This window comes from Vigna angularis, chromosome 6 (assembly GCF_016808095.1).
Source record: "Vigna angularis cultivar LongXiaoDou No.4 chromosome 6, ASM1680809v1, whole genome shotgun sequence".
NCBI lineage: Eukaryota > Viridiplantae > Streptophyta > Magnoliopsida > Fabales > Fabaceae > Vigna > Vigna angularis.
Genome location: NC_068975.1, coordinates 32,909,838 through 32,922,338, shown reverse-complemented (window position 1 = coordinate 32,922,338; position 12,501 = coordinate 32,909,838). Strand labels below are relative to the sequence as shown.

General features: G+C 31.7%; 1 protein-coding gene across 1 annotated transcript; it reads left to right on the top strand.

Annotated features, from left to right (window-relative positions):
* The first annotated feature begins 643 nt into the window (after positions 1–643).
* On the top strand, positions 644–5,516 carry LOC108341102 (lipase). The gene is made up of 11 exons (XM_017578733.2): positions 644–865; positions 999–1,070; positions 1,231–1,310; positions 1,895–1,960; positions 2,102–2,149; positions 2,238–2,305; positions 3,050–3,122; positions 3,195–3,356; positions 4,370–4,564; positions 4,803–4,891; positions 5,027–5,516. Exons 2-11 carry the CDS (start codon positions 1,004–1,006, stop codon positions 5,247–5,249), a joined length of 1,071 nt encoding a protein of 356 aa, XP_017434222.1. The 5' UTR covers positions 644–865; positions 999–1,003; the 3' UTR covers positions 5,250–5,516.
* The last annotated feature ends 6,985 nt before the right edge of the window (positions 5,517–12,501 follow it).

Genomic DNA, 12,501 nt, shown 5'->3' with positions numbered 1-12,501 from the left:
CTTCGGTTCTATCTAAAGGTCTTTGTAATGATTAATATTTTAGCAAATTTTGTTACATTATATACAACATAATAGTGAGAAACACAGACCATAAATAGCTTCAATTTCATTTAAAGATATTTGTAACGATTAGTATTTTGTCTAAACTTGTTACATTATACATAAAGTGTACAAAACAAATCTTGATAGGTATTTGTAATGTTGTTAAAGGTATTTGTAATCATTAATGCATGCCAATCTCCAAATCCCGAATTAAAATTAGGTTTTGATAATTTAATTTCCTTACTATAACCTTAAAATTTAGAATAAATTATGCATAATATTACTTAAACTACTTTATAATATGTTTGTAGTTATTTATTTAAATATCTAACATATTTAAACATAAGAGTATAAATTTCTTACAACAATAGTTAATTAGTAAACAGAGTGTGTAAAAGAATAAGAGTAATAAATGAAGAAAATAATGAACTGCAAATAACCTATATACTACTATGATGAAGAGGATATATTATTAATAAGTGTAAATAAAATAAAATAAATGTAGTGTATTATATTATTATTTTTATAAATCAGGTTATCCGTTTAAAATTAAAACAACTCACAGCAAAATAACATAACATCCATGGATCCAATCTAATACAGCGCAGTCAGAACAGACTGTTCCCGTACGACACGAAAAAGACTAAACGAACCTTACGGCGTCGTATTTGCTATTTCTTTCTCTTTTATTTATTTTCTTTTCTATTTCATCTTCTCTCCAAACGCAAATTTTCCCTGGAGAAAAGCCTGTCATCGGAAACCTCACCTCAGCCTTTGAGGTTTGCGATTCCGATTCCCGTTCCACCGCGCTGCTCTCAGACATGTATTCAGCTATTCAATTTCGCCCTTACTTTCGCCGTTATTCTGGCACATATCGCTAATTATGTCCTCTCATTTTTGTTGCTATTGGTCTTCTTTTTTTGTGGGGACTTTACTTTTCTGTACTTCAATTGCAGAGTATATGGGGAAAACCAGGTGGTTGATATTGGTTATCCTTTTGTATTTGTGTGCATTCTCTAATGGCAGAGGTAAGAGTTGACTCGTGTGTTAATGTTATTGTAGGGTTTACGATATTGTTTTTCTTGTGTCTTTTTGCTGTCTTTAAATTCATTTAATTGTTTAGTTTTGTGTGTATTGTGGATCATTCACGTCTGTAGTGCAATTATGCAATTTCCTTTCTATTTGCAGGGCTAAAGACCAGGCAAAAAAATCATCCTTACGAATACAATCATACTCTTGCTACAATATTAGTGGAATATGCTTCTGCGGTGAGTTTTACTTCTTTGGGAATTATACATGTTCAGACTTTAAGATGTATGTTGGCAGAGCATTTATAATTGGTAGCATGTATTATTTGTTTTTTAATTTTTTGACGGAATTGGAGGGTTAGTCAGGGCTTTTGGAACTGGTATTGTGATTAAGCTTTCGTGTTTCAACTCCATCTCTCTCTTCAAGTGGTTTTAGACCAGTATTGTGTATTATTGCTCTAATTATAAGTCTGCTATGGATTTGTCATTCCTTATAAAAAATTTGAATTCACAAGTATTCGAGACGGCTTTAATTCAGCTACTTTCTTTTATTGATAAAAAGACTCAATGTATTCGCATCTGCTTTGCAGAACAAAGAATTGAGGTGCCGATCTTGATGGAGATACTCCCCATCTTGGTCAGGCTGTGATCAAAATAGGTCAAAGTGTGACTTATTGCAGTGTATCATAAAAACTTAGAGTTTAGCTAATTTTTGTTGCCTGATGTAGTGAATCTGACGTTATACGCATTAGCCAATGTGTTTTTGTGCTTTGGGATTTCTGTATGAACTATATAAAGGGCTGATGTAGGTTTGGTTCTTGCAGGTATACTTGTCAGATTTAACGGAACTTTTTACATGGACGTGCGACAGGTGTGATGGCTTGACCAAGGTGCTGATAGTATGAATAATCATTTTAACTGCACATGTTCACTTACGTCGTGGATGCTTTGAATTATTTATACTCTAGTGTCCTACTAATCTGTTCGTTCGTTTAAATTATTTGGTCTAAAGATCTTTAAAATGGAAACAGGGATTTGAGATGATAGAGTTAGTTGTTGATGTCGAGCATTGCTTACAGGTGGGTGAAGTCTCATCGTAGAAAAAAATATTCCAAAGTTTTGTTCTAATATACTTTGCTTTTATATAATTTTCACTACCTATTGTAGGCATTTGTTGGAGTGGCCGAGGATCCTCATGCCATCATCATTGCATTCAGAGGAACAAATGAACACAGGTGGACTTTCTTACCAGATTAAATTTACTTCTATGGAATTTTGGGCCCACAACTGTAGAGGCAGCAGAAAAATGGATCTATAATTGTGCAATGTTATATGTGATGCCTAGACACAGATGCTGTTATGTTTTAGAAACAAGATTTTTTTTTTCTTGTAAGTGTGAATTTTCTGTAATGCTCATATATGCTGATCTGAGTACATGGATGCATATGTAGTTGTTAGATAAGAAAATGCATTTAACTTGATTTATTTACCGCACGTGCAATGTATTATTAGCACAATGGTGTCTACAGTAACGAAAGCATAAGGTGGTTTTGTTTTGATATTTATGTGTAGCAACATTCTTTAGTTTTGAAATACTGTAGATGGCCCTCCATATGACCAATATTGTTCGAGACCTTGTACATTATAGATTGCTGTTTCTAAAGTTACTTATGGTCTCATATTTATGTTTGGGAAAGTCAGCATAATATGTGAAAAAAAAAATGCTTGGTATGTTTGATAGCCTGTAAATATAGATTTTTGTTTCTTAAGAGAACATACGTTCTCTTATGTTGTTGATCTTTGAGAGTATTAGAGTGCATAGTTCATCTAAAGAGAAAGCCAATAATTTTCCTACAGCGAAAAATATGGCCATAAACATGTAAGATAGAAAATAGTTCCAAGTCCTTCAGCTGTTTGGCTCACTTTTGAGACGACCCCAGTTATTTTGAACTGATTTCTTTGTAACCACTTTTATACAGCTTGCAGAATTGGATTGAAGATTTATACTGGAAGCAGCATGATATAAATTATCCTGGCATGGATGATGCAATGGTGTGTAAATGTTTTCCCTGTGTAATACTCTGTATTGTGTTAGTTTTGATATATTTTTATAACTGTGTACAGGTACATCGTGGTTTTTACACTGCATACCACAACACAACAATACGTCCTGCAATTTTGGATGCCATAGAAAGAGCAAAGAAGTTTTATGGAGACATTCAAATTATAGTAACAGGGCATTCAATGGGAGGGGCAATGGCTTCATTTTGTGGTCTTGATTTGACGGTAATTATAATTTAGCTTTCTTGGCACCATACACCAAGCTTTTGTGGTCTCAATCCCCTTTCAATTTTTTTCACCGGCATTGTTGTCTAAATTTTACCTCTGGCACGGACTTGAATTTCTTGTAGAATTATCATATTTGGAAAGCTTTTTATTTTTTTAATTTTAAAATTTATATAGCTGGTTCTAGGCTTGGGTAAAAGTGGAGTGTTATATTATGCATTCGGTAGTTAATTTAAAAGCTTGCCAATTTATTAATGTTTTGGATCAATAATATTGGAGCAATTATCTTTTGATGAGAAAATGACAAACTTTCGTTAGATATTACTAATTTGATCATTTGAGAAGAAGGCCAGCAAAAACTCTAATTAAAATAATTTATAAAAGGAGATCAAGTGAAGATACTACGAGGAGTTAAAAGCCTTAAAGCTTCTGGAGAAACCATTATAGGCATGGAGGCTTTGCTGTAAAACTGACCTTTTTGAAAATTTTGCATTTCGATAAATTACACTGTAATCATTTGATTCTGTTCTGTGTTACCCTTCTAGCTGTAGAATTTTGACGAAAAGGAGTTATTTTCTTTAATCATTTAAGTGATTGATGGATTAGAAGGTGGTTTTTGAACTGAATTAATCAAACGGATTAATACAAGCTAAACTATTGTACTGATTCAGTTACATTGAAGAATTTTGTTGACTAGTCAGATTGATTAATGCTACTTTTGGTTCGTGTCATAATTCTAGTATAGTCCCCATTGGTAGGAATTAAAACACGTCTAAACATAGTTTTAACTTTGATATGCATTCATGATTTTAATTTTTTCTCTACAGTTTTTATATTTGTGATGTGGAATTGTAGACAGGTTGTAGTTCAGTGCATATTTTTTTATGTTGCTTGTGAATTAGTTATTTGCGGATGTGTTTTCCATTAATTACACATTGATCAAGTAAAGTGGGGAATATTATTTACCTATTTTTTTGGATGGGGTAGTAACTTTTTTTTTTCCTTTCTTACAGGTAAATAAAAATGAAAAAAATATCCAAGTTATAACATTTGGACAACCTCGTGTTGGAAATGCTGTTTTTGCATCTCTCTACAGTGAACTAGTTCCATGTACAGTCCGAGTTACAAATGACCATGATATCGTACCGCATTTGCCTCCATACTATTATTATTTACCGCAGAAGACATACCACCACTTCCCTAGAGAGGTAAGTCATGACATAATGAAATGATGAAGTGTGTATAATTAATGTTTGTTTGTCTGCATGTTTATGGAAAATTACAACCACGTCATATGTTGTATGTTCTTTGGTCGCCATTAGATATTTTTGTGAATATTGGAAATGCTTTTCATATCTGTATTAATTAACAATCGGGCATGCAAACCGGCAGCACTTGTTTTATTTGTTTTCATCGTTCAAGAAGCTGAGAAGTTACGGACTGCAGGTATGGCTTTATAACATTGGATTAGGTAGTCTTGTATACAGCGTGGAGAAGATTTGTGATGGATCTGGCGAGGATCCGAATTGCAGCAGGTTAGTCTATCAGCTCTGTCATAATGCTGCCGAAAACGTAAATGAAAATTTTGCCACTGGATGGGTGTGAATAAAATTGAAGTTTCCCTTGATTTTGGTGCTACGATGCAATTCCGATTTGGCTATTTTATGCAGGTCGGTAGCTGGGAATAGCATTGCTGATCACTTGGTCTATTATGGCGTTGACATGGGATCAGATGAGCCTAGTTCATGCAGAATTGTTATGAATCCTTCTATTCAGAATGCTAGCATCAAAGATTCAAGAGGAAACATAATCTTATACAGAGATCCTGCTACCCCTCTCATCAAATTGAGTGGAGAGAGTGACAATCAGAAAAATCCTATCAATGTCGATTGAAATTGGCTATGAATATCTCTTACATATGATAGGCTCCAGAGGTTTGCCCTGGGACACTAAACTTTAGATTTCGTAATGGCCCACGCAGCTGAACAGTTCTATTGAAATTGACTAGGGCTGTAAGGAGTTTGTATAGTCCTGGAATCTTGTATATATGCATCCTTGTATATAGAATTAGTAATTCTTGATACTTTGACAATTGTATAATTTCACCTTCAAATTCCACTAGTTTCAACCCTTATTTGGGTGATAATTCTTTTACCAATTGTGGTTTCCAAAGTTTAATTTTACACATTTTCTGTTTCTCACTTTTATTTAAACTTCACATTTTTTTGGCATATTCACCTTAATTTACTCATTCTTTTTCCCTCTTATATTTTGTTTGGCCGTAATCACAATCACAACACAACATAAACATGTAAAAGTCAAGTAGGGCACATTTTTCTTTCTCGATCGCTCTAAAATTATAAAGTTCAAGATAATAGTTTTAAAAGCAAAAGTAAAAGCTATTTGATATTTTTTCTATTGAGTTTAAAAGAATGATGAGGAGAGTGAGGAAAAATGGCAAGCTCGTGTTTGGATGTGCGCTACTTCACTCAAATGTATTGATGTGAAAACCCGTAGTGTGTTATCTTCAAACGTGCGTATTCGATATTAACATTCAGTTATGAATAGTTCATTTTGCCTTGAATGTGAATTTGTTTGATTGGTATAAATAATCTTTTTAAAATTCTTTCGCTTAATGGATTTGATAAAAGGCTAAATCTTTTTCTTTTTTCAATAAATTATAAAATGCTTAATTTGAGGTTTTTCATAAATTATCTAAAAAAAGATTTTTCATAATTTGCATTTGACCCAACTTCTTTGTTCCATGAGCATTCCAAATTTCGTCTCAAAAGATTGCGAAGTAAATAAATATCAAACTTTGGTATCTGACTAAAATGTTATTTATTTGTATACTTTGTGAATTTAAAGATGATAGTAAAAAAAAGATGGATATATATGTTGTATGATCTTACAAATTTAATTTAAGCTTTGAGTAAAATTTTTTTAAAGTTTGATATTTTAAAAAGTTTTGTTCCTGCTTCAAGTATTCCCTTTAATTTTATATATTTTGTCTCAAAGAGCCTTCTCAGTCAAAGACTAAAAGAATTTTTATAACATTCCACAAATGGTGTTAATATTTATATCTCAAGACAATGAGATAATATAATTAAGATCAATGATCATATATAAGATATTTTCTATTTGGAGTTTAAAACTCTTATTACAGTTCAGTCATTAGAAGACACATTAAAAGATTGAAGAAAAAATGTATATAAATTATTTTTAACATCATTTCTTAAAATATATAAGAATATACCGAATCAAATTAATTTTTCAAAAGATCATCCATTAAGAAATAAAAAAATGTTCATTAACCCATGTACATAATACATAATCGATAGAAAGATGAAATATGTGTTCTCTCAAAATCAAATAGTTCAACATTTTAACCATCCAACTATGAACACTTTATTCGAGACCATTCTTTTGTTTTCCACTACGATCAATTGGCTTAGGTAGAATTTTAAATTTCAAAATTAATGGTACTTAAAATAGAAAAGGATATGCTTTTTAATTCTCTAAAATCATGTTAATGGATGCTGAATGAGTTTCAATGTCTGTATTTTAAGAAAGAATTAATCACATTGATAACTAAGAATGTACTTGGAATCATTTAAGTTGTTTCATTGATATTATAACAAAAATTATATTTTGTTTCAATAAATTTGCTTAAAATTAATTTTATTTGAATATAACCAGAAAAAAACTTACTTTACACGATATAGGAGTGTTTACACATTTTTAAAACATTTAGAAGTTTTTACAAAAATCATATTTAAGTTTTTCTTTTGGATTTTTTTTAAAAAACTTTAGCTATTGTATCAAATATACAACCTAAATTTGCAAACAACTTTTTCGTATATCTTCCAAACAACTCTCTATTTAAATACAACTAATTTTATTGTTACAAAAAATCATCACTGAGAACTATAAATTTATCAATATGAAGTTAGTGTGGGGCTATTTGAACTTGTCACACTCTAGTCACTATTGTCCATTTTTTTTTCCTTTTGTCTGTAATACACACACACACACATATATATATATATATATATATATATATATATATATATATATATATATATATATATATATATATATATATATATATATATATATATATATATATATATTCCTGAAATATTTATACATTTTATATTTGATTTTTTAAAAATATCTATTTATATTTATTTTTATCATTTTAAAGTGATTTCTATTATTTTTTTCAATCATAACACCTAATATATTTTCCACCATAGGAATATTTGTCTATGGGTTGATACATGTAATTGTTGGAAATTCAAGTATGAGTCCAAGTCCCACATTGGATAGAAATAAAAAAAATAGAGGACTATATAAAAATGAAAAACCTATTAACTCATTGCTTTAAGGTTTTTGGTAGAAAGTGGTGTAAATCTCTTATATAATTGGACTCATATATCATCGGTGTCTGTATTTTTCTGGTGAATCTCTTCTTTGATAGACTCAACCGTAACATATTGAAAGTGACCAGATTTATATATAGAATTATGAATGTTTAAATATTTACTCTATAAAATAAGTGTAGGGATTACTTAGATTGTTATACTTTTTTTTTATCCTCTTTCATATGCACATCCAATAAATTTTCCTTAACTTTTGTGTAATTTTATTTATAATAACTAAGTAACAGTGTCCAAACACTACAAAAATATGTAATTTTACCGGGGGTTTTTTTCAATATTACCGGCGGTTTTAACCCCCGCAAATCACATTTCCCGCGGTTGGACCAACCGTTGGGAACACGGCCGTCGCCAAGTAAGTACCGGCGGTTCTGGAAAAAACCGCCGGTACTAGCGGGGGTTTCCGGAAACCGCCGGAATTACCAGAGGTTTTGTCGAAACCGCCGGAATTAGCGGGGGTTCTGTGAAAACCGCCGGGAATTACGGGGTTACTCAAAAACCGCCGGAACTAACTAGGGTTATCTCAAAACCGTCCCTATTTTGCATGTGTAGTTTACTGGGGTTAAAACCGCCGGGAATTTATACAGTTCATTCTTTTTTTATTGTGATAAAATTAGATTATGATAAAAATGATTTTATTGACAAAACAAACAATAAATTAATATGAACTAAAATTGAATAATATTGTATAAAATAAACTATATTGTTCAACCTAATATCATTCATACAACTAATTGTTCATGCATAAAAATTAAAAATAAAGATGTTCATTACATATGTTCAATATAGATGTTCAATACAAATGTTCAATACTAAAAGTATGACTCATAAAAATATTCAATAAAGGTTTAATAATTAAGTGCTCATATACTTCTTCACGACTTTGCCATTTCTTAAAATTGCATTTCTGACATGGACATACTATCTTTCCCCTAACACCACTATTAGTGAATGCGAAGTCCAAGAAATTATTCAATCCTCTCATATATTGATTTGTATTTCGAGGCATGTCTATCCATGATCTATCCATTACAACGACCTCTGTTCATGCCAAGAGGATTGGAAGGTTAGAATAAGGACGATATTCAACGAAATACACTACATGAGATGAATTTACTAAACTGTGAGAACTAATCCAAGGAAAATCATTTACAATCGACTTTCCTTTTATGGGGAAAGTCAACTCACAATCCCTTAGATCAAGGGATTTATTTCAGGAGCTAATTTCACAATTAACTACTTTATTAGGATTGATTTTGTTTCACTTTTTATCTACATAAATCATATTATAAATCATATTATAAATCACAATTTTGGTCATTATTTTATTTTAAATTTTAGTGCTTAATTTTTAATTATTAGTCTCTGGATTTCTTTCTACACAATTTTTATTCCTTAAGTTTTGGTTATCTTAACTTTATTTAACTTTCAATTTTAAAAATACATTGAATCAGAATGAGTTACATTGGTTCAAGTCTTTAATATCAGTCGTGTTCTCCAATCTCACAGTATCATGTTAAAAGTAATAAAAAGATTATAGGCAGTTAACTATAAGTAAAGTAAGTTATGATAATAAAAAAGAAATGCTTTTAAAGAAATTCAAGAACCAACATTATAAATAAAGTAAAAACTTAGAAACTAATATAATTTGTAAAATATAAGAACCGAAATTACTATTAAACTTAAAATAAAGTAGTTTTTTACATATTAAACTAGCCTATAAATTTAAAAAATACATTGAATCAGAATGAGTTACATTGAATCAGAGACTTTCATATTTGAATATTTCAATATATTGTTCTTAGGTCTTAAAATTTGAATTGTTTAAAACAAACCAAGGATCAAATCACATTGAAAATATATATAAAAGAGAAAACATTTATTCACGCAAAACCACCACAGAGCAGACCAAGCTACTCTGCCAAACTTCTTCAACTGGTTCCTATCTTCCAAAACCACATACTAGCTTTTCGCTAACCTACAAATCCATTCTGTTCTACTACTTTTTCTTTTTCAACCACCTTCTTCAACACAATCTCCCTTCTAAATTCTCCCTCTACTTTTCCCACCTACTCTCCAAAACGTTTCTACCATCCATGTCTCTTCCACTTTGCTTATCCACTCGCCTTAATCTTTCGTTTCCTACCTTTTTCTGCACCTACCTATTCACTCCATCTTAAATAAATCTGTAATATATGGATATTAATATTTTTAATATTGTTTACATTATTATTTTTATCATCAATGTTTTTTTAATATTGTTATATTTAAGCTTTGTTTTACCAGTAACCCATTACTGCTTTCTGTCATTTCATTTTATTGCTCAACATCTAATACTTATGCTTTGGTGACAATACAACAATTTTATCACTAACAGACACTGAGTATAAAAGAGACCATGTTCCCTACCGGTCTCTATTTTCTGAAAGTATAATCATCTATTAAAATGACAAACAGATCTCTCTCTCAACCTCTGTTATTTATAGATGATATCCACTACATTATATTCTCTTGTTGCCCTTTTACACTCAACATTTAGTATCATTACAACATTGTCGATCTTAAATCTCTGCAGTACAAGTTTCCCTTAATAAAAAAAGTCAGCATCCTCTAAATGAATAGTCCCCATAAACAGCACTTTGAATCTAAAAACTAAGTTCTCAACAAGCAAAAAGAATATACAGTTTTTGGTTATATATTGCATTTATGAACTTAGCCATTAAAATTAGAAAAGAACCTTCTTAGTTATCTTGTCCACTTCATCAATGTAAACAATCCCTTGTTGAGCTGCTTGAACATTGAACTCTGCTGCCTATATGGGAAAAACCAAACTCACAAATAAGAAATGGCAAGTAGAACTAGAAACAACACAAGATATCTTCTGAAAATGCTTAAATTATAAGTAAGTTTAATAACAAAAGTATTCCTCAACAAAGTGGTTTGGGTAGGGCATATGATGTGCAGGGACATAAATATCATCAAAGAATCCAAGACTTACTGCCAGCCACAGATTCATAATTATTAAGCAGAACTATCTTGAATAAATCAATATTTGACAATCAATTAACATTTCAGATAAAGCAGATAGTGGATGGTGTTGTTTCATGATGAAAAAAATAGGTTGTTTTCAGTGTCACATTACAGATACAGAAATACAAAAACTAGCTCTGGTAACAACTCCATAGAAAGTCACATTATTCTTTTAGAACACACTTTTAGCGTCAATTAAATTCATAGTTATCGATCCTAATAGAATAGCATGATGACTGATTGTTAGGTTCCTAGATAGAGGAAACCAGGAAAAACCCACTGCATAAAATAAATAAGCAAACAGGTTGGTTTTCTCCCAAGAAGAGAAGAACTCAACAAGGATGAACAAGATATGCTATCGCGTCAAAACACCCAGAATTCTAACAAGATCCAATGCATTAGTGCTAGAATAATGAACAAACACACCTAACCAAGAGTGATACTACCTTGCCTCATCTAAATTGTTAAAGAACAACTTTGAACATCAATATGTAGGCCTTTATAAAGATTGCATTACAACAACTACAATGCCAGGATCTTATAATAAACTCTCATGAAGTCTTATTTTACTTTCAATGGGTATCATCATGCCACATCACTTAAACAAATGGGATAATTTAGTCCCATTTGTTGTTCTAAATCATCTGTTGTTCTAAATCATCATGCCACATCAATAAGAAAAACATCTGTTGTTCTAAATCATCTTTATCAGAAGAGTCAACCCAATCTCCATTCATTTGCATGTTATGTGAACAAGAGAAAGTAAGAAAAGGAAAGGAAGATAATTGTGCTTTTGCAAAATGTCCGTAGTAATCTACTCCATTTCCGAAAGGATTTTACAGAGTTGTTCGTTGTCACTTTGTCTACCTAGCAATTTCTCATTGTATGTTAGAATTTTTTTTCTCCTTGCATTGCAGTCATCCTTCGTGGATCTTACTTAATTGTCTCTGGCTGGGATGAAAGTTCAATTGCTATGACTAATCATTTCTATATCTTCAATCTTTCTCAACTATGCTGATAACCTTGATACAACTTAAGCCTTAGAGATGTTCATTGTTTTTCTGATAAACTTGAAACTGTTGTCTATGTGTTATTGGTTTGCACTTCAGAATTTGAGTGCCAGTGTTTGAGAACAAAACTACTTCTCTACGGAAAAACGAAAATTTTTATCTAGCCTTAACAGTACTGCAACAAGCACTCCAGATCACCGGACAGCCAAAACCGGACAGCCAAGATCGAACACAGTCTTACCTTGACGGTCAGTGCGGGAGCCCACCAGAGCACCTCGAACTCGCTCAACCCACAAATGCCTCGACGCCTCCAATGCCTCAACCTCGACGCTCCACCTCGCAGAAGAAGACGAACACGAAGCCAAGCAAGAAGAGAAGACGAACACGAAGCCAAGCCAAAGAAGAAGCCAAGCAGGAGAAGATTGTGGTACGGGGTAGGGTTTGGGGGAAATTTTGATGAACACGAGGAGAAGCTTTTAGGGTTCAAAAGTATCTAAAACTAGAACAGATGTTACTAAAACAAATTACCAAAGGCGCGATATGGGTGTGTAAGTATTATAAAATTAAAAAAAAAAAAATTTAGGGGCGGTTTTCTATAAACCGCCGGGAATTATTCGGGGTTTCTAGAACCGCCGGAAAATAACCCCTCCTAAAATTAATTAT

Coding starts and splice junctions, on each gene's coding strand:
- LOC108341102 (XM_017578733.2), top strand. CDS start 1,004: ATGGGGAAAACCAGGTGGTTGATATTGGTTATCCTTTTGTATTTGTGT. Junction 1,961..2,101: donor GGTGTGATGGCTTGACCAAG/GTGCTGATAGTA, acceptor AAATGGAAACAG/GGATTTGAGATGATAGAGTT. Junction 2,306..3,049: donor AGAGGAACAAATGAACACAG/GTGGACTTTCTT, acceptor ACTTTTATACAG/CTTGCAGAATTGGATTGAAG.